General features: G+C 41.1%; 1 protein-coding gene across 2 annotated transcripts in view; it reads right to left on the bottom strand.

The window, feature by feature from the left end:
- CACNG4 (calcium voltage-gated channel auxiliary subunit gamma 4) overlaps positions 1 to 4,263 on the bottom strand; it is an 84,285-nt gene extending 80,022 nt beyond the window's left edge. The window contains exon 1 of one of the 2 annotated variants that reach the window (XM_087925063.1): positions 3,574 to 4,263. In XM_087925063.1, the coding sequence (XP_087781189.1) occupies positions 3,574 to 3,802 (229 nt within the window). In that variant the 5' untranslated portion in view covers positions 3,803 to 4,263. The remainder of the gene's footprint in view (positions 1 to 3,573) is intronic. The other variant, XM_026711169.2, reaches the window with a different exon arrangement.
- Between the last annotated feature and the right edge of the window lie 17,872 nt (positions 4,264 to 22,135).

Below are 22,135 nucleotides of genomic sequence, written 5' to 3'. Positions count from 1 at the left end.
ACCACCACTCTTTTCAAAATATCCAACACAACTCACTTTGTCAAGGAGATACTGAATGTTTTCTTAACACCAGCTCCTCCTCACCTCACCCTGCTACCAGCTACCCAAGGGAGCCCATGATAAAGAGTTTTTATGAAAAGTACTCTATCCACTTCATCAGAGTCTACAGACCAAATAAACTGTATGTGATATTACAAGATACTACTCCAGTCACCACTTCAGACACTGCCTCGGAAGGGTCAAGCTTCTTGAATATGAGTGATTTTTCTTAAGCAAACATGTCACAGGGTAGCAGCATATCTTTTTATCTGCTATTTCCCACAGCGAGCAGGCTAGCTTAAATAAAGCTGCTGGACAAACAACTTGCTAATGCAATAAGTTCACAGTAGTACTGATGCTTGATGCAGACTCAAATTGTTTGGTCAAGTTCAATTTTGGTTTTTTTCTACCAGTCAACTTGTCTATTGCTTTGCCTCCCAGAGCTCTTTATAAACCAAGAGACATTCCAAATTGGTGACAGACTACTTGAAGGGCAATTACATCAAGTATGCTGGCCATCTTCGACTCCAGCTCTCAACCAAGCACTCAGCAGAATTGCCCAACGGAATCTCCCACCATTCACTGGAATCTATAAGGTACTTAGTATCAATCATCTTAATCCAGCCCATCACCCCTGCAGTGTTCTTAGAAGGCAGAAAATCTAATATGGGTCAGGAAGTGATGTGATCTTGGCAAAGGATCAAAGTAACTTCTCCCATCTTCAGATCACACATCAACTGCTCGAAACAAAGAAAACAACATACATGTGTCCTTTTGTACGTGACAGGTGAGATCTGGCCTGGGATAAGCTCACTGCTGCTCTAGAGGTCATGAACCCCTGAGCCTTCCCAGATTTCTCCTATCTCCAGCAAGAAGGTGGAAATCCTCCAGCACCAGCTCAGCCATGTGGTTCAGAAAGGGATCCTGTAAGGCAGCAGCAGGGGTGAGATTCAATTTTTTTAAACAACCGGTTCTGTGGGTGTGGCTTAGTTGGTGGGTGTGGCTTGGTGGTCATGTGACTGTGTGGGTGTGGCCAACTCAACATCACTCACATTGAGGCACGCATCTCCTCGCCTGGCCTCTCGTGACTATGGGGATGCTGCAACAGTCGTAAGTGTGAAAAATGGTCATGTCACTTTTTTCAGTGCCATTGTAACTTTGAATGGTCACTCCACTCAAGCAAAGTACCAGCAAAGGAGGGGAAAAAATATCCAGAAAAGTTCCAGAGACAGGAAGCCTAGGCCTGCCAAAAATGTAATAAGGGTTAACGGAGAGGCAGTTTCTGTAAGCAACACCAGAATGTTTCCTTCCTGCCTTCCTTACAGGATTAGGCCAGTAATTTCTTCTAACAACTGGTTCTCCGAACTTCTTAGAATGTTAACAACCGGTTCTAGCGAATAGGTGTGAACTGGTAGAATCCCACCCCTGGGCAGCAGGGCAAGCAGTACGTAAACGGGATAGTCTACCTGTCAGATTTCAAGTTCTCACTCAGCCTCTTTCACCCAAAGAACAGAAGCCAAGCTATCTTTCATGAGTCTCACTACTCATTCTTCCCAGATTTAGCATCACAATTTACACAATCATAGTTTCCAACATCCTTCACTCTACACCATGTGGCATGGCACTGCTGGGAATCATATAATTCAGTAATATCTAAAGGGACACTATCCCCATTCAGGCAGAATATGAATTCTGAATAACTCATCTTCTTTCTGCTCACTATGTTGGTTAAAACTTACAGAAGGTAATGGAAAACCATTCGGAAGCCATCCTCAAAATGAAGAAACAGAGAGCCCAGTTCCCAACAATGGCAGACAGAAAATTAAAAGATAGTATAGTAGGGAAAGGAAGAAATTGGAAAAGAAGGGAAGCAGGACAAAGGATTTTTCCAAATAGTTTCATTGTTCTCCAGAAGTCCCATTTCTACAATTCTATCAGAGGTATCTCAACGTAATAATAATTAAAAAAATCAGAAAAGATTATCTTTCGGCTACTCAGGGCAATGGAAAGACGAGCTGCAGCTTCCATTGACTCACTATTGTCCCAGAACAGCCATTCTCACTCACTTTCCTGAGTTCATCCTTTGGAAAGACCAGAGTGAGAAATGAGTTAATTAAGTCAATGTTCTCCTGGTACGTATTCTCATCCAGAAAGGGTTTAAAAAAATAAAAGTACCATCCAAAGCCTCGGGTGAAAGAGCGGGGCTACAGAGGTAAGGACCATTTTTTCTTTTTCCTTGCTTAACCTGGGTGCAGGGGAGGGTACAGCAATGAGTCTCAAGCTGGAGTTTGAAATGCGTGGTGCTGTTGTATTCCAGAAAAAGTGGGGGCAACCTCATCCTGTTCATTAGGCTACCTTGAAAGAGCATGATCTGCTTTATCAGCTCCCCCGCCGGACCTCTTTCTGGGATTTTGTCATGTTTAGGAGAAAGATCAGCAGTAAGCGGAAGGCTGACACACACACACACACCCCCATTGACATGGTGCTAAACTTACTCCATAATCGGCTCTATATTGCTGAAATGATTTGATCATGATGAGCTCCACTAATAATTTGTCATGTGTGTCGCTGAAAAATTAAATACTAGCATATTATTTTGAACAATCTCCCAAGTCTAACATGTGTCATCCTTGAAAGAAACACTCTAGCTGAACCTTTCCCAGTGTAACCCCTCAGCCTTTCCCAGAATTTCCAGTTGGAATGTTAGTTGGGGATTCTATAAACATTGTTCTATAGCTCATGTGAAGGGCACCAGGTCGGAGAATATTTTATTAACTCATACACAGACATGTATACATTCACAAAAGATGTCTTTAGTATTCTGCAGACAGTAGTAAAGCCTCTTTCTTTCTCTCTTCCGTCCCCAATTTCTTACCCCCCTTTTTTTAAAAAAATAAATAAATTCTTTTGCATTTCTTTCAATCTTTGGCTAAGCTAATGTGTCCAGGAAAAAGGGTTAAGACTCAACAAGGCTGGGTTGAGGCAAAGCAGACACCTTGGGTTAAGCATCACTCCCTCTGTCCGGTTCCCATAGCAATCAGAGAGACATCGGTTACCAAGGCAACAACGTCCTCCCTCCCAGACAGTATCAGAGCAGAAGTACCAACTCGGCTGCGGCCAGCTGTATCTGGAGAAAAGGGTGTGTGTGTGCGTGTGTGTGTAAGTGTGTGTAAGGAAGGGAGGGAGAAAGAAGGAGAGCATGAGAGAGAGAGAATGAGAATGAGAGAGAGGGAGAGAAAGATTACAGCTCCAAAGCTTTGCCAGGAAAAAGGGAGAACTGAAACTCCCAGTCCCTTGGCCAACCTCCGGTCTCTACATGAAAGCCTCGCATTGTTCCTCAGTAGCCATTCCGAGCGAGGAAGTTGGGCACTTTTCCTGAATCTTTTTCCTTCTTTCTTTGTTTCCCCTGCGATCGCTCCCGCACATCCGCGCGCAGACCGAGCCAGCCCTCGACCACATTCCCGCCTCGCCTCGCCTCGCCTCGCCCCGCGTGTCTGAAGCGCTCGCGCTCGCCCTTCCTGTCGGGGCTACTACCTTCAATACAGCAGAACCTCCAGAGGCCGGAGTGGGTGAGGTCGCCCTTCACTTTTTTCGGCTGGCTTTGCGCCGTCTCGTCCGTGGCGGTGACATTGGTCCCGTTGCAGAGGTTGGCGCTCGAGTAGAGCCAATAATCGGTGCCGATAGCGATGGTCATGAGGCTGAAGGCGGCGAAGGCACCCACCGTGGTCAGCAGCATCTGGATCCCACGGTCGCACCACACCATGGTGCTTCATGCTCCACCCGACGGGCTCAGGGGGCAGCAAGAGACAGACGCAGTCGAGCACTGCCTCCCCCCCGCCGCGCCCGAGCGCTGGCTTCCCCTCCTTCCCGCTTCTCTTTCCCCCCCTCGCCTCCCTCCTTCCATTCACCCAGGACGCGGCAAAGGAGCCGAGACATGGGCGGAGGGGAAGGGGAGGGGAGGGCGCGCCAAAAGGTTCGCGCCAAAGCCCAGCCCAAAAGAAAAAAAAAAAAAGTGGCTCTCAGAAAGGTCGCCGCCCTTTCAGGAGTAAGAGGAGCCGCGACGCTACCAGCCGGCGCCCCTACCGACTCCCGAGGCTGCTTCCCATCGGGGCGCTCCCTCGCGTCTCCAGCGCGCCACGCGCCCGGCGGCACACGCCGCGGGTTGCCTCTTCCCGCCGCCTAAATTCGGCAGAGGCAGAGGAGGCGGGCTGCCTAAAAGCCCCTCGAGGCTACTCGGGCTCCGCCCCTCCCTGAGAGAAGAAGGGGGGGGGTATGTGGAGGAAATTAAGGGGCGAGGGTCGGAGCTTGGCCGCGCACGCCCCTCCGCACAAGCCTCCCGGAGACGCGGGCGAACCGCGCGCAGGTGGAAGAGATTGTCTCTCGGCGCGGTGGGAAACGGCCGAATGGTCTGCTTGAAAGGGGCGGGGATGGATGGCGGGGCTTTTGAGGAAACTATAAGTCCATTGTAGCCTGGATTTCGAGGTAGTTTTCTCTGGAGTCCACTTTGGAGGAGCTTGGGAATAAAACCTGTTTCTCTTTGGGGTTTAAACTAACGTCTTATCCATGCTTTCCTGGCCACTGTTTCTTTCAGGCTAGAAAGTGCCCAAAAGAGGGAGTAGATTTACTCAGACTAGGGGTTCAAATATAAAGTAAAATCTGTAGTGGCAGAGGATCTCTCTCTCTCTCTCTATTTATCTAGCTTTCTAGCCATATCTAGCTATCATTTATCTATAATTTATAATTTATCTATTTAAATTTATATGCCACCCATCTCACCATCCCAGATGACTCTGGGTAGCAGTACTGAAGCTTTTCCCTAAATTGTTCAGTAGTCTATGTCAATCAAAAAGAGTATCACACTATGCACTTGGGCATAAATTAACTTTACTATGAAACTGAGCTATTTTCCCATCACTTTATTTTGACCACTTACCTGGCAACCTTTTCCATTAACCAACTTATCAGTATTTAGTTTTGTTGTTGCTGAATGACCACCTAAACTGGTTTTATCACCTCACAAAAAACAATTACGGGCAGAAAATTGATTCCAATTCTACCAATCAATTAAAAATGGAATTGATTGTTATGGAAAGAAAAAATCCAATTTTGTTTTCATATTAGAAGATTTCAACCACTGGTAAAGTGCAGCAATTTCACCAAATCCAGCTCAATTTCAGACAACTTTGAATGCAAAGTAAGCTAAAACAAATTAAAAACTCTCCCATGAAAAAAGCAATGCCCACTTTTAATTAAAAGGATAGACTGTTTTCCCGGCCCAAATTGCAAGAACTAGGATATGTTCCTGGTTCAGCCCAGGCATGGTGATATGTTGGACTCCATCTTAAGCTATGGGCATCTGTAGGAAATAGTGCTTTTATAAGTTCCTCCTGTTCCATATGTACTTGTGGATGTTGGAATACACATATGAAAGGAATGTGGCTTTCAGCACAATGCCATAACATTTTTTTCTCATTCTATCCCCCCTTGCCACTCCCCATTTTTATCACTCATGGACACTACTTTGTTTTGACTCTGTTTTGATTCAGGGTGTGGGCTCCACCAAATGACCTGAACTGGAAGGTCACAGGCAGCCCATAGACTGTGAGTTTGACATTCTGAACTCAGAAGCTGGCCTTTAACAAGGTTTGGACTAATTTAGATTGTGCTAATTTTGTTTTAATTTCAGTGATATCAGTTTCACTATTAACATATAGTTGAACAAAGAAATCCTGTTCCAGAAGGAGAGATTTTCATAGAAAAGAAGAACACTTCTATGGGAAATTTAAGAAGAAAACTAGGTTAACTAAAATTGGGGAGGATCTTCAGATAGTAGAATGTCTTAGTGGACTATTTCTTTGCTCTTCCTACTCATTGGAATATTTAGAGGTGGTGCTTGCAAGGAAGGTGCCTGGAGAATGATCTCAGCATCTCCACTTCATGTGTCAATGTATTGCCTATCCCTAGAACATTATTTGGGGAAATAAAGAAGTCTTCCCTGGTCTCATGCCTACCAGAAGTGCTGGCAATGTGTTGGCAGGGGCATCAGGAACCTAGCTGTAACCTTAATACTGCTGGCACATGCCAGGTTGCAGAAGACAGGTCTTCACCGTGAAAAGCATATCTGTTTCCTTTTTTCTGATGAACTGAATTCTTAGGTTAGATAAGCCACTTACTAGACGCTTCTCACATTTGTCCACTTTTTAAGAAGTCCAGACTTGGTGAGACAGGATGGGAAAATCCTTCCTGTACCCCCCCCCCCCTTTATCCCTGTTTCAGTGAACATGCTTTAACAAGCAGTAGACTAAGGAATCTGCAGAAATAAGTACAAATGAACGATTGGAGCAGGGTATGAAAATTTGATCAAAGGAAAAATACTTCTACCTTTTACAATTCTAGAAAAATAGAAATGAAAAAAATAAAGCATCATCTCTCGAAACATATTGTTGTTTCACTACAGAAGTGATAAAGAGTAGAAAGAAAAGTGACAGGGAAGAGGAAATCAGCCTAATAAAGTCATTCGTAAAATATGTCACAGGGAGGTTAAAATAGGAAAGAATTGCCAAATGGAGAAATTTCCTGATTGAACACATTTCTTGCCATCTCAGAAGTTCAAATGACCTTCCATTTAATTTAATATTTGCTATTTTATTACCATTCTCTACCCTTCTGTTTTTGGACAAGGTTATTTTCACTAAGTCTGTTGCTGAGGCCAATTCATGAACTTTCATCCATACCCCATATTGTGTATAAACTCAGAATCTATACAAGCGCATTTTCTCTCTTTGCTTTTCCTATCAGTGAATTCGTCTAAGGTGTCATCAAGTGTCATCCAGCCTTTGTTGGGTCAAAACAGCAGCAGCCATGAAGACAAGATTCATATACCTGGGAAAATGGGCTCGCTCTCTCCTTTTCAGAGGTGCACACACAAACATTTATTCTCCACAGCCACATCAAGCATAGCACTTTTAAAAGACATTGATAATTTATCAAGCGCAGGTGAGTGAGTGGGGAGGAGTTATTTCGAAGGGGAGTGGCATTTCTTGTTTCACATTTCTAATAGCTTTCTTTGTTTTTCAATATACCAGTAGTCCTTGACTTACGATTGGTTGCTTTGTGACCTTTCGAAGTTACAAAGGACCTCCCCAGACCTCCTATGATCTGGATTTGAAGTTCCAACAGCTGCCCCTCCCAGTCATGTGATTGCATTTTGGGAACTCTGCATTTACAGCTGTTTGCATTGACCCCCAGTCACATGACTACAATTGCAATTTGCAATTTTTTTTTGCTGAAAACCAGTATTTCCTTCAAGCTTCCAGCAAAAAAAAAAACCCACTAATTGCAAACAATGGATTTGCTTAATGACTGTGGCAAATGAGTGCCACAAAAGAGGTTGTAAAATTGGTCATATGGTGATTTGTTTAACCACCAGCATAACTTACAGCCATAATTCCAGGATCAGTTATGGACGTAGGTCAGGGCCTGCCTGTAATCCTGAAGAAAATGAAGTTGTGTACAATTGGTGCAATTATTAATAAATTATTATAATTACGATTAGCCAAATAACATTGTGTTATAATGAGAATGTAAAGGATATTTGAAAAACCCATTCTGAAAGTATATCAAACTTGTGTTCATACAGTATATTTAATTTGGTTACTGAAGTTGTTCATTTACTGGGTTCATACAATAAATTAATTAAACCAACTGGGATTATACAATACACCAGGCTTTTTACTGAAAACTCATTAAAACTATGTTTGTTTAAAAAATGAGCCCACTCACATTAGTTGTCAGAAAGTGGACGTTTTGGGAGAGCTATTAAGAATCCTACATACTTTTCGGCATCCTACCTAAGAAAAGTAACTAGGGATATAACATAAAAAAATCTAAAAACTAAACAGCCTTGGTATAAATTGAATATACTATCAGGTAATATAGCTGAGGTTTGGCTGATACTGGATAGAAGGAGTAATAGCTGAGTTCCACGCATGCAAATGCTATACTATGCTAATACTAAATACTGTAATCCACTATTTTCAGTGGGATTTTTCGCCCCCAAAAATGTTTTTAGGATTGGAAAAACTAAGCCCTGCATGCAGAAACATTGCCAGCTGATTGATTATCAACAGAACAATGATGAAAGAGGAAGGCTGACTGGTCCTAACAGAGTTTCGGTGGGGACAATGATGTCCAGCAGTCAGAGGGCCTTCACAATTCATGTTAGAGAAATAGAGAGTAATTCCCTATTTATAGAAGAGAAGCTTGGTGACAAACACTCTGTATTTGCTTTGCATATTTAAACTTGTCAAGTGAGCTAATCTTGTTTCTTCTATGTCAGTAGAGGTTTATTTGTTGTTTTGGGTCTTGATCATTTCAGAGAACAGGAGCAGAGTAAGCATGCATACTGGCTAGAACTGAAGAAAAGCAATTCAGAAGAAACAACATGGATCTGTTAATCATTTAAAAGACATTTTAGAAGGTCACTGGCAAGAATGCTTTTACTATTTGTTGTGCAATTTTTAATGGGCTGAGAGCCATTAACATGGGTCCTGGGAGGCACATTTTAAAAAGTGATATAGGATCAAGACAGAGAATGACACGAAGAGAAGACCAAAACTAATTTTGACCCGATTTAAATTTACATGAAATCAAATAAAGCAGTTAATATGTACTTATAGTTAATACATTTTTTAAAAAAATATTCTGATCCATAGAAAAGTATAAATTAAAATCCAGCTTTGAAAGAAGTCTGGGTCCTATTTATTAATTATTGAGTCCATCATCTGTACCTCTATAACTGTCTGGTTTGATTCTGCAACCCAATAGGACAGAAACAGACTTCAGAGGATAATTAGGACTGCAGAACAAACAATTACTATCCACCTGCCTTCAATCGAGGACCTGTATACCGCACGAGTCAAAAAGAGGACTGAAAATATTTACAGGCCCCCACTGACATCCCGGACATAAGCTGTTTCAACTCCTTCCCTCAAAACAACGCTATAGAGCACTGCATATCAGAACAACTAGATACAAGGACAGTTTTTTCCCAAAAGCCATCACTCTGCTAAACAAATAATTCCCTCAACACTGTTCAACTATTACAAAGTCTGCACTACTATTACTATTAACCTTCTCATCACTCCTTATCACCCATCCCCTCCCACTTGTGACTGTATGACTAACTTGGTCGCTTGTATCCTTATGATTTATATTGACTGTTTCCTAGTATGATTTGATTGCTGATTGTACCCTATGACTATCATAGTGTTGTATGTTATGATTCTTGATTCTTAACGAATGTATCTTTTCTTTTATGTATACTGAAAGTATTTACACCAAGACAAATTCCTTGTGTGTCCAATCACACTTGGCCAATAAAGAATTCTATTCTATTCTATTCTATTCTATTCTATTCTATTCTATTCTATTCTATTCTATTCTATTCTATTCTATTGGCTTGGGAGATGCATTGATTGTTTATTGCAGTCATTTTACATTTATTGAACTATGCTGCCTTGGATTGTTATATGAATTGTATATTATAAATTGATGCATATGTGCACTTGCGCACACACACACACACAACAAAAAAGTAAAAATAGAAATGAGGCATTTGAGTTTCAGTCAATGTGAATGGATTGCAGCTGTTCAATTGCTATGTCATGTTCAACTCTTCAGGAGCGCATGGACCACAGTCGCCAGGCCCCATTGTCTCCCAGAGTTTGCTCAAATTCATGTTCATTGTGTCAATGACCCTATCTACCCATTTCATCCTCTGCCGTCCCCTTCTCCTTTTGCCTTCAATTTTCCCCAACAACAGGGCCTTTTCCAATAAGTCCTCATTTCTCATGAGGTAGCCAAAGTATTTGAGCTTCCACTTCAGTATCTGTCCTTCCACAGGACAATCAGGACTGATTTCCTTTAGGATTGACTTATGGACTGCATTGCAGGTCAGAAAATGTATTGGATTGACTATGGCAATTTACCATTTTTGCGTCTGAATCAGAGAGTCAAAAGCCTTGAGCTGGAGAAAGTATGTTAGACTGTCTTATAGAAAGGCACAACAGGATGCTTTTAAAAATACAGGGATTCCAAGTTTCAGCTTGATAATGTCTTTCTTCTTGTTAAAATGGTTGACCTTTCATTAACATTTATCCAGTTTTAATGTAGAGCACTTTCAGCTCAAAACATGTTTTTGAATAGACTTCAGCCTTATTTTTCTCCCCTGGATAACTCGCAGGTTATCACAAAGAAACACAGAGAGAAACAGAGTTGGCTTTGAACAATACAATTTTTTTCACACTATTATTGAAAACTGAGTTGTTTATTATACAGAAATGTCATCTTTCTATTATTATTTGAACTTACCTTTCTGTCTGTCAGAGATAAGCCCAAGACTTATAAAAGCTAAACGAATCTTGTTTCAAAAACAGTGGCCACATTCACACAGCACGATAAGCTAGGATCTAGAGATTTAATGGCATGCTGCCCATTGACTCCCATTAGCTCTGGGAATTGTCTACATAATATATCCTTCCTTCCAATATCTGCCTACTATTGCTCAATTCTAATTTTTACCTCTTTTTAAAGATTATTTAAATTTTGCACAATTGAAGAGGAAGCTAGTTTGCTGAAAAGCAGTGCATCTGGTTCTAGAAGCCTATTTATTTTTGAGAATAACCTTAACTTCTAATACATTATTTATATAGTCTTGATATATCTACAATCCAATGGTGGGATTCAATTTTTTTTACTACCGGTTCTGTGGGCGTGGCTTGGTGGGCGTGGCAGGGGAAGGATACTGTAAAATCTCCAGTCGGAGGTGGTATTTGCTGGTTTTCTGAACTACTCAAAATTTCCACTACCGGTTCTCCAAAACTGGTCAGAACCTGCTGAATACAGCTTCTGCTACAATCCAAATTTTGTTGCTTATGGAGAGGCAAAGAGGATAACCAGAAGCAGCTTCACCAATCTGCTTTCTGGTAAAGTGAGGTTTTGTGAATAGGGCATTGCAACCATCATTTTTGCATTAGCGAAGCTTCTCAAGAGTAACCATATTCTTTGTTCTCTAAATGTCAAAAGTGCCCGATTCGAAAAGATTTTGCACTAGTGCAAAGAGTTAAACAAGATTTTCCATGTTATCCATCTTTAAGTTCTCCAAAGCACCTGAAGTTCATTCAAGAGCCAATGGATGGAAACTAATCAAGGAGAGAACCAACCTAGAACTAAGAAGAAATTTCCTGAACGGTAGAACAATTAATCAGTGGAACTGCCTGCTGTCAGAAGTTGCGGGTGCTCCAACAGTAGAGTTTTTAAGAAGAGATTGGACAGCTATTTGTTCAGAATGGTATAGGGTCTCTACTTGGGCAGGGGGTTGGAATAGAAGATCTCCAAGGTCCCTTCCAACTCTGTTATGTTGCTTCTGATATCCTTTTGATAAGCCAGGAGCAGCAATTTCAGCTTTCAGGTGGAATCAGCTGGATTCAACAGAATTTAAGCTTCAGCTGGACAAAAGATGAAATAAATACAGAAAGAGGCTCCCAAATATTTGCCGACAACAATTCAAACAGAACTGTGTATGGTTGTGTGTGAATTCTATAAGACATAGGTGAGTGGATCATTGGATATTCAAAAAATAGTCAGAAAGAGGCAAGGAAGGAAGAACCAGAAAGGCAGAAATAAGAGAAAAACAAGACTGGAGCGGCAGGGAAGGAGAAGGAAAAGCGGAAAAGTAATAGGAAGATGAGGGTTGCCGGTGCATTGGGCTGAATTCACCCTTTGGTTCGGCTGAGGTGAGAATTTGTTGAAAGAGCAGCCATGTGCCAGTCAGATAAAATTTCATTATTGATGCAGGCCTCAAGGCTCTGACTCCATGGAAGAAGTCTACTTATTATGCCAAAGCATAAGCAGTCTTCACAGACTGATAGTCTGCAGGTAAGTTGGACCAAATGTTTCCTCACCTTCAGGTAGCATTGGCAGACAGTAGCTAAGGCAGTAAGCTGGAGAACAGTCACTGAAGGTGGCGTGAGAGCTTATTTATTCCTCTCAACTTTAGGGTGCATAGTGGAAACCCTTGCAAACTCGGGATTTCTTAAGTGTTGATGGTGTTGGTCTTTTTTCCCCAATGATTCAACTCTGTTTTCCCATTGGAGGGTTTGCTTAACTCACTTCTCCTGACTCTGTTGACTACCAGGAGGCAGTATGTGGTTGGTTTCATCCTTACTGGGAATCATTAGATGATTGTGGCTGTGGGGGTTCAAACCTCCTGCCAGGGCCTGAAATCATCTACTATCTGACCTTTATTCAGGGCATTAGCTTTAAGAGCTACTCTCAATCCTGGAGCTCAGCAATGTTTCAGGAAATAATATACTGTATATTATATACATCTAACACAAAGGTATATCTAGTCCACTTCAAGATCTCAGAGAAAAAGAGGTAACAGTTCTATATCTGCATGGGAAGGCAAAATGTATATAACTTTCTGATACTTGCAACGGTGGTGAATATCTGTAGCTCAGGTGGAGGGTGGAGATTTGTTCTTTGAGTTTGTGGATTGGTTTCCAAATGTTTCATTACTGTGCTAGGCAACATCTTCAGCAGAGTTTAGGAGATGTCAGTGTCAGTGTTCCTCTGACACTGACATCGCCTAAACTCTGCTGGAGATGTTGTCTGGTAGAGAAATGTTTAGAAACCAACCCACAAGCTCAAAGAATAAACCTCCACTCCAGAGGTGGAATTCAGCAGCTTCTGACCAGTTCTGGACAACCGTTAGTGGAAATTTTGAGTAGTTTTGAGAACTGGCAAATCCCACCCCTGACTGGCCCTGCCCCCACCTATTCTCTGCCTCCCATTGAGTCCCAGCTGATTGGCTGGGTCTTCTTTTGTTGCCCTGCACAGGAGAACGGAGCTGGAAAGCAGGTTAGTGGGTTGCGGAGGGAAGGGGATTTTGCAGTAACCTTCCCCTGCCACGCCCACCAAGCCATGCCCAGAGAACTGGTAGTAAAAATTTTTGAATCCCACCCCTGCTCCACCCTCATTCTGATACTTTCTTCTGACTCCTAAACTTCAGCTTAGTGTTCGTTTAGCGACCGTTCAAAGTTACAACAGCAAAAAGTGACTTATGACAATTTTTCTCACTTAACATTGCAACATTCCCACAGTCATGTGATCAAAATTCTGACACTTGGCAACTGGCTCCTATTTATGACGGCTGCAGTATCCCAGGGTCATGGGATCACCTTTTGCAACCTTCTGACAAGCAAGGTCAATGGGGAAGCCAGGTTTATTTAACAACCATGTTATTAACTGAACAATGGCAATGTTAAGTGAAACAACTCTGGCAAGAAAGTCTGAAAAACTCACTTAGCATCTGTCTTGCTTAGCGACAGAAATGTTTGATTCATTTGTGCTTATAGGTTGAGGATTACCTGTATAGGGAATTCTACCTTGGCAGTTGAGATAAAATAGCCGAACAGGGTTATAAAGGAAGAATTTAGAAGATGGAATAAACTTGATTACTGTGGAGGAGTTGTTTTATTTGTTCTTCAGTGTTAGAAAGGGGGAGGACACTAATGAACTGAAGGTAAAGAAAGATGTAGCAAGTTGCATTGTACACACAAAAAAAGAAACAGTAGCAACCATAGCAAAAAAGGAGGAGTACAAAATAAAGTCTTTAGGAGACTTAGAAATTTTAGAAACAAGAGAAGGCTATTTAAGACTTCATAATCTGGAGGGGGCGGAAAGGAAGCTTCACCATCTTCAAGTTTGACTACAGTGGCATGTCTGATGTGACATTTTCTCTCTCCGTTCAACAACTCCCAAACATTGGCACGACCATGGGCAGCATAAGTGCCTTCACAGAAGCAGCTGCTTATATCTACTAGATTCGTTGTTCTCTATGAGGTTGACATAAGTCTCAGACAGTACCAAACAATGGAATTTTGAGATAAACATCAGAAAATACAGTGTGAAGCAATGCAACAACTTAGCTTAGACTTTAGAACAGGGTTGGGCAATAAACGATGTCCCGTGGATCTCAACTCCAAGAATTCCTGAGCCAGCATGGCAGACCCAAGACTTCTAGGAGTTGAAATCCACAGGTCGTAGAGGGTCATAGTTGCCCAGTTCTGCAGAACATAGTTGTTCTGCAGAACTGGTAGCAGAAATTTTGAGTAGTTTGGAGAACCATCAAATGCCATCCCTGACTGGCCCCGCCCTCATCTATTCTCTGCCTCCATTGAGTCCCAGCTGATCGGCTGGGTCTTCTTTTGTTGCCCTGGACAGGAGAACGGGACTGGAAAGCAGGTTAGTGGGGTGGGTTGGGAATGGGGATTTTACAGTATCCATGCCCTGCCACGCCTGCCACACCACACCCACCCAGCCACGCCCACAGAACTGGTAGTATTTTTTTTTGAATCCTACCACTGAGGTAATCCTCAATTTATGACCCAACTGAGCCCCAAATTTCTGTTGCTAAGCGAGATATTTGTTAAATGAATTTTGCCCCATTTTACAGCCTTCCTTGCCATGGCCGTTAAGCAAATCACTGCAGTTGATAAGTTAGTAATATGATGGTTAAGCAAATCTGGCTTCCCCATTGACTTTGCTTGTCAGAAGTTGCAAAAGGGGTTTGGGACACAGCAACAGTCTTAAGCATGAACCAGTTGCCAAGCATCTGAATCTTGATCATGGGGATGCTACAAAGGTCGCAACTGTGAAAAATGGTCATAAATCACTTTTTTCAGTGCCGTTGTAACTTTGACCGGTCACTAAATGAACTGTTATTAAGTCAAGAACTACCTGTAGTTTCCAGTGGACGCTTTGTGTGAAGGGGTCTTGAAGGAAAGCCTTTTTTCACAGGCCTATTGCATGTGCCTCTGACCATGCTCGTATGCTGACAGGATAGAAATTGAGATGTTGAAAGAGAAATGCACCCTGGGACCTGCTTAGGTGCACCTGGCTCAGGAATGGAGAGATCGGCAGTCAATGGCTCACATGCAGCCATCTTACCAGCTTGTTGCTTCACTGATTGCCAGCCAGAGCCTGTTGCTTCCAGGGAGCATGGGGAGAAGATAACCGATTTCCCTGTTAACTATTGGAAGGACCAGAGGAAATGTTCCTTGGAGAAAGCGGAGAAATCTCTCTACATTTTTAGTGGATGTTTCAGGATGTAGGGAATCTGCTGTATTGGGCTTGGGGAAAGTTTGTGCCTTTATATCAGGGGTGTCAAACTCACAGCTCAAGGACCAGATGCGTCACATGCTGGCCATGCCCACCCACCCCCGTTTTAGTGAAGGGAGAAAAGTCACAATACATCATGTGACGACAACGTGGTGCTGTGACTTTGACACCCCTGCTTTATATGCAAGAATTGAATGTATCTGCAGGGGAAGGTATAGCACAGTATACATATAGTATAGGATGCACGATCCATTCAGGATCAGTCAGCAGAACCGGTTTGGTCTTCCCAGCTTTTGGATTCATGTTGGAATCCATCTTCAGGGAACTTCTTCCTAGCAGTGTGTTTGTGTGTGTGGTATTTCTATGATGCCTGTGGTATGTGGCTTTTTATATGCTGATTGTGGTGTATTGATGGCTGACTTTTAAGTCATTGGCTGTAGTTTGCTTGTGCTGCCCAGCCCTTGCCTTCTAAGTACTAGGTATGCTGGCATTAATCAGCACTCCTATTGACTTACGAGGGGCCTGTTTCCCAGGCTTCAATCACTTCCCTGGCTGTTTTTGTGCCTACTCGTCCAACAATCTTAATCACTGCAAAGTTGAATGTGTGCCCTTGTTCATTGCATAGTATATGCATGGTATTGTATGTTCAGTTCCAGAGGTGGTATTCAGCAGGTTCTGACCAGTTCTGAAGAACCGGTAGCGGAAATTTTGAGTAGTTCGGAGAACTGGCAAATACCACTTCTGACTGGAGATTTTACAGTATCCTTCCCCTGTCACGCCCACCAAGCCATGCCCACAGAACCAGTAGTAACAACATTTGAATCCCACCACTGTAATCAGTTCCCAAGGGTATTGGACAGGAAATGCAGCCTTTAAAAGCTGAATATCTGCATTGTTCACTCATAGGTAGAGATGCAGAAAAATAGGAGGACAAATGAGATTGCACAGTGTGGCACCAGCTAAGACCTCTGAAGATTTGCACAGTTACAGTCAGGCAGTCTGATTGCTGAATATTACATGGAACAGCCATTCTTATTTATATGTAGGTAGTGTTACATATCCCTAGAAACCTGTTTCTTCTTATGCACTGGTGTCTGTCTTGGAAATATGCTAACTGGGTATAGATATCTCCCGCTGTTAAAAGAAATAAAAAGTAGACTAGCCCAATATTTGGAATGTGGAATATCTGAAACATGAAATACCGTTTTAATATTTTTTCGCTCAGCACAATTAGGTGTTTAAGGATAATATATTTCTGAACAACTGGTATAAAATTAGGTAGGAAAGGTAAGAAAGCCGAAGGGATGAGCGGAATTAGTTGTACCAATGTCCTTGCAGCTTTTGGTATTCTTAGCTGTTGAATTCATACATGCATACTTCAAGTACCTACACTATAAGCTTGGAAAGAGAGATTAGAATGTTAGCCTTTGATGATGATGCCAGTCTGCATCTACATTCAAAGCATCACTTTAAAAGGCAGCTATTTTGATTCCACACAGAGGAACTAAGTGCAAACTCCATTTTAATGTTATGCACAAATATCTTTTAGGGAATGTTATGGAAGTATGTGTTTTCAGCTTTGAAAGAAGAAAAGATCCAAGAAATATCTTGTCAGGAGAAAATTATCTATAGAAACGTGACAAATGCTTGAAACAGAGGTGGGTAGAAAAAGGAAAAATACTTCTGATGTTCATAAAAACAAAATTCACACCTGAATGGGGGACTTCTCACAAGACGAGGCTGCCCAAAAACCTGGGATAGAACTTATGCAGAACTACTTAGAAGTCGCACGATTCAGACACAATAAAATTGAATTTTGGGGTGCTTGGAACTGGAAAACTGGCACACTCTAGGAGGAAGGGAAAGGTTACTGCAAAATCCCCATTCCCTCCCCACCCCACTAACCTGCTTTCCAGCCCTGTTCTCCTGTGCAAGAAGACCCAGCTGATCAGTTGGGACTCGGGAGGCAGAGAATAGATGGGGGCGGGGCCAGTCAGGGGTGGTATTTGCCGGTTCTCTGAATTACTCAAAATTTCCACTACCGGTTCTCCAGAACTGGTCAGGACCTGCTGAATATCACCTCTTGTTTGGCTTCTTCAGATGCCCTCTGAAGAAGCTGGCAACATGCCTAGTAAAATGTCAGAACATTTAATGGTTTCCCAGAGCATCATTTAGAAATCACTTCACCAACTCTTTTTATTGATGGAACTGAATTTTAGGCAAGTCCTTGACTTGCAACAGTTCATTTAGTGACTGTCAAAGTTACAAAGGGATAGTTGCAACTTTTGCAGCATCCCTATAGTCACATGATCAAAATTTAGATATTTGGCAACTGGCATGAGTTTGTGACAGTTGCAGTGTCCCAGGATCCTGTGATCCCTTTTCCCTTTGCGACCTTCTGACAAGCAAAGTCAAATGTGTTGCTAACTTAACAACTGCAGTGATTCAGGCCTCTTCCAGTTTGAGCCTCTTTGGCGACAGACCAAAACCTCGTCTCTGCGAGGCTTCAATCCGTGCTCGGTGCTGGAGCGCCCTGAGCCGGTTGGTTTTGGGGCTAAGCCACCCCGTAGAGGTGGGGAAGAAGGGGGAGACTGCCTGCAGGGTTGAGGAGAGCCGCATCTCTCCTCCCCAGATGGCCATTACTCCCTTTCCCGAAGGCGGTTGTAGCAGTGGTCAGAAATGGCCACCAGAAAGAAGAACTTGACTGGAAAAGAATGTGCAGGAGGAAGATAAGAAGAGAAAGTTTTGGTTGACCAGGTCAAACAGCAAAAGCAACAAATAAGGTATCCTGGAATTGAAACTATTAAAAAAAAATAACATTGTTCCCTAAGAAGATTTTTAACCTGCGAAGGAGAGAGAAAAGGGAAAAGATTTGGTTTTTTTTCTTCCTTTTCCTATACTGACAGCTAAGAGACTTAAGGAAGAAATTGGGAAAAAAATCCACTTTGACATTAATAGGCATTCAATGCTGAAAATAAAAAGTCAAAGGGATAATAAAGATTTCTGGATAATCAAAAGCTTTTGAAAACAGGAAAGGAGAGAAAAAGAATAAAAGGGCAGGATCTGGAAGGGAGAAGACTGCCTGGAATTAAAAAGAACTTACAGCAAAATCTCAACAAGACTTCCAAAAGATACATTCTAACTGAAATATCGCAACAAAAACCCCAGGAAGAGAAAGTCGAAAAAGAAATAAGAAGAAATAACTTGGGACTATTTGGATTATTTGGTGATTTCTGGATTTTTGGTTATTGTATTTGAATGACTAAAATCAATCGGGTGGTTGTTTAAAACTGTTTAAAATGGTTCCACTTTTAGAAGAATTGAAAATGGAACTTAAAAAGTACAAAGAAGATGCACAAGAAGGGAGAGGTTCTTTTGGCTTCATATTTCAGGTTTTAGAAATGGAGATTTGGAATTATGAGAAACAACAAGAAATGCCTGAAGAACAAGAAGATTGTGACAAAGAAGAAGCCATCTTTAATGAACAAGTAATCTTAGGTGGGGGGGAAAAAAGGAAAGGAGGGAAAGAGAATGGAAAGTTTAAGATTGGGAAAAACAACCCCCCCCCCCAAATAGAGTGAAAAATAAGTATAAAATCAGAAAGCAACAGAAGAGGGAAATACAGAAGAGAGAATTAGAAGTAGAGAGACAAGAGGGTAAAAAGGGGAGGGAGAAGATCAGAGGGAAGAAAGAAAGGAAAAGAAGTTATAAAGGACAGAAACAAAATATAGAGAAACAGGTCCTATTAAGAGATAATGGGTGAAAATTTAATGGAAAAAGGGATTCTGCAAAGGTACATAAGATAGTATTGTTATATTAGAAATAGAAATAATTTTAGAAAATATGAAACAATGTATGATTAAAATGTTTGATAAAATGGCTATCGTAATTAAGTGGAATGCTTGTCAATAAATAAATGTAACAAAATGAATATTTAATGATTTACAAAACATATGTGGAGAGAAATAAGGGAAAAATTAATTATGGAGATTATATGTGCCTTTAAGGAAGTATGATATTTAATTGAAAAGAAGTGTTAAAGATGTTAAGATTTTAATGATTATTAATGATAGAACTGAATTGGAATGGAATCAGGGTTTATAATTACATATATTTATAATCTTTTTTTTTTAAAGAATATAGTGTGTATTATAAGAATGTACCAAGCAGAATTCGATTGGAAGTTATATATTATGTATGATATTGAAGGTCATAATCTTAAGGTATATATTGAAGTTTAAATAAGGGTTGAATGGGTGTAATTAAAAGATATAAAGGTGCCATACTCCAATTAGTAACTACAGGAGAAAATTTGTTTAATGAGAAAAGATAATATGAAATTGAAACAGAACAGACAAAAGTATAAATATAATGATTTGAATTGAGATGAGATAGTCAAAATAAAATTGAGAAAATTAAAAGAGGGGAAAAACTATATAGAAAATGTAGAATAGTATAAGATATGGAATACAATACAAAAAGGAGCATGAAATTGAGTTTTGTGTCTGTATAAAGAAGTTCAACCCAGGACCATGCTATTTTCAAAAAAGATGTTTTACTTGTATATTTTATATGTGAAAACCCAAATAAAACTTTATTAAAAAAAAACCCCAACTGCAGTGATTCACTTAACCACTGTGGTAAGAAAGGTCAGAAAAGGAGGCAAAACTCAATGTTTCACTTAGCAACACAAATTTTGGGCTCAATTGTGGTCGTATGTTGAGGACTATCTGTAGTCTTAAAGTTTTAACTGTCCTTTAGTTTCTCCTTTATGTTTCAATTTGAGAGTTGGATGGTTCAAAACCAGTCAAATCTACTGCATGCAGTGAAAGTAGAATGTATAGTAGCATCCTATTTACTTATATTGAACTCAATTTATTATTTTGTTGCGTGCTCCCAAACTTAACAGCTTGTCCTAGAAATTTTTTTTCCTCATCACTTCTGCTTCTTCAGTTCTTCCAGTACCCTCCAAAAGAAGTTAATAGGCTTAGGTATGTCATCTACTATGAAGATTGCTGCTAGAAATTAATTCAGCTCCTTTGTGTTCTCCCTTTGGTGAATATTTCACTCATGTGTCAATTAGCGGTTCTATAAACTTGGTTGTTTTCTTCAATTAGGTTTTATTTTATTTTTTTCATGTTCCTTGTCATATGCTCATCAAAATCCTTACTCGTTTTCCTCATTAAAATTACATTTGTTTCAGCAGAATGCAAACGTTTTCTTAGGTTTCTCATTGGAGCACATCATCGGTCTTTTTCAATTAATGTTATTGTTTTTTATAGCTGCCGTAAAAAGATCTGTTGACTGACTGGGCTCAGAAGCTAAGCAGGTTTGGGGCTGAAAATTTTTAGATAGGAATCCCTGGAGAATAGCAGGAGTATAGACTAGTCTGGAAAGAGAGAGAAAAGAAAAACATCTCAGAAGAATGTGATGACAAAGGTTCAAAGGTGAAGGGAGAGTTGTGTATGTAGTCTCCAGAAGGGAAGCACAATCTGAGATTGTATCATTTATTTTTTCATTTCTTCAATCATTCATTGATTCATTCAATCAATCAATCTTTCTTGATCTAAGGTTTACCTTTCGTTTGACACAATTTGAGCCTTACTAGTATTGGAAAATACAAAGGAATTAATATTGGACTGTTAGATCGGGTACAAAAGACACGCAAGACCAGTGCACTTCAAGCTCTTTATTTTATGTTAAGATCTGTACAAGATCTTGGAGCCGCGGCAGCCCTTCATATAGGGATTGCTTGTGGCTCGTCGGCCAATGACAGGGCTTTGAATCTCCTGCAATTGGCTCGGCCAATCGCGGTTGATTCTTAGGAAGCCAATCACGGCTGTTCAGTGGACCAATCAGGATGCGGTCTGTGTGGACCAATCAGGTTTCAGTTTTTGGAGTATGTTAATATAGAACATGGACTATCTGTATCATTTTTTTCTGCCCTGACAGGTATATTGAGAAATTTCACTCATTTCATTGAGTGGGGTATATTTGGGTGTTTGCTGATTCAAAAAAGGTGAAGCTGAGCAAGCAATGATTGTCCTTGTATTCTCTAAATCAGGGGTGTCAAACTTGTGGCCTGCGGACCAGATGCGTCACTTGCTGGCCCTGCCCATGCCCAGTTTAGCAAAGGGGGAGGGAGTCATGATACATCACTTGACAACACTGTGACAATGCAAGTTTGACACCCCTGCTTTTTTTTTTTTTACTGTTCAGAAACCATTTTACTAGAGAATGAGTAATACAACAGGAACAGGAAAATCCTATTTGACATCCCTGCTTCAAACCAATCAATCAATAGTTATTGTTGCCTCAGTATCCCTGTGTTCCAAGATTCTATTCAGGATGGTACTAACACAATGAGGATGTTCTGAGGTACGGAAAAACTTGAAGAAGAGATGGAGTGGAAAGTAAATACAATAAATATCATAGTCTACTCCAGGGATGTACAACCTTGGCAACTTGAAGGCTTGTGGACTTCATCTCCCAGAATTCCCCAGCCAGCTCTGCTTGGGAATTTTGGGAACTGAAGTTCACAAGTCTTCAAGTTGCCAAGGTGCCCATTCAATTTTCACATGTATACAGGCAGTCCTCAACTTTCAACAGTCAGTTTAATGACCATTCAAAGTTACAACGGTACTGCAAAGTGTGAGTTATTACCATTTTTCATAGTTATGACCTTTGCAGCATCCCTATGATCATGTGATCAAAATGCAGTTGCTTGGCAGCTGGTTCATATTTTTGATGGTTGCAGTTTCTGGGATCCTGGGATCTCCTTTTGCGACCTTCTGACAAATAAAGTCAATGGAGAAGCCAGACTCACTTTACAGCCTGGTTTTTAACCTATCAACTGCTGTCATTTACTCAACAACGGTAGCAAGAAAAGCCATAATATGGGGCAAAATTCACA

Source organism: Pseudonaja textilis, chromosome 2, assembly GCF_049901715.1.
Source record: "Pseudonaja textilis isolate UNSWEBS1 chromosome 2, rPseTex1.2, whole genome shotgun sequence".
Taxonomy (NCBI): Eukaryota; Metazoa; Chordata; class Lepidosauria; order Squamata; family Elapidae; genus Pseudonaja; species Pseudonaja textilis.
Note: the sequence above shows the minus strand (reverse complement) of the source record. Positions and strands in the feature narration are given on the sequence as shown.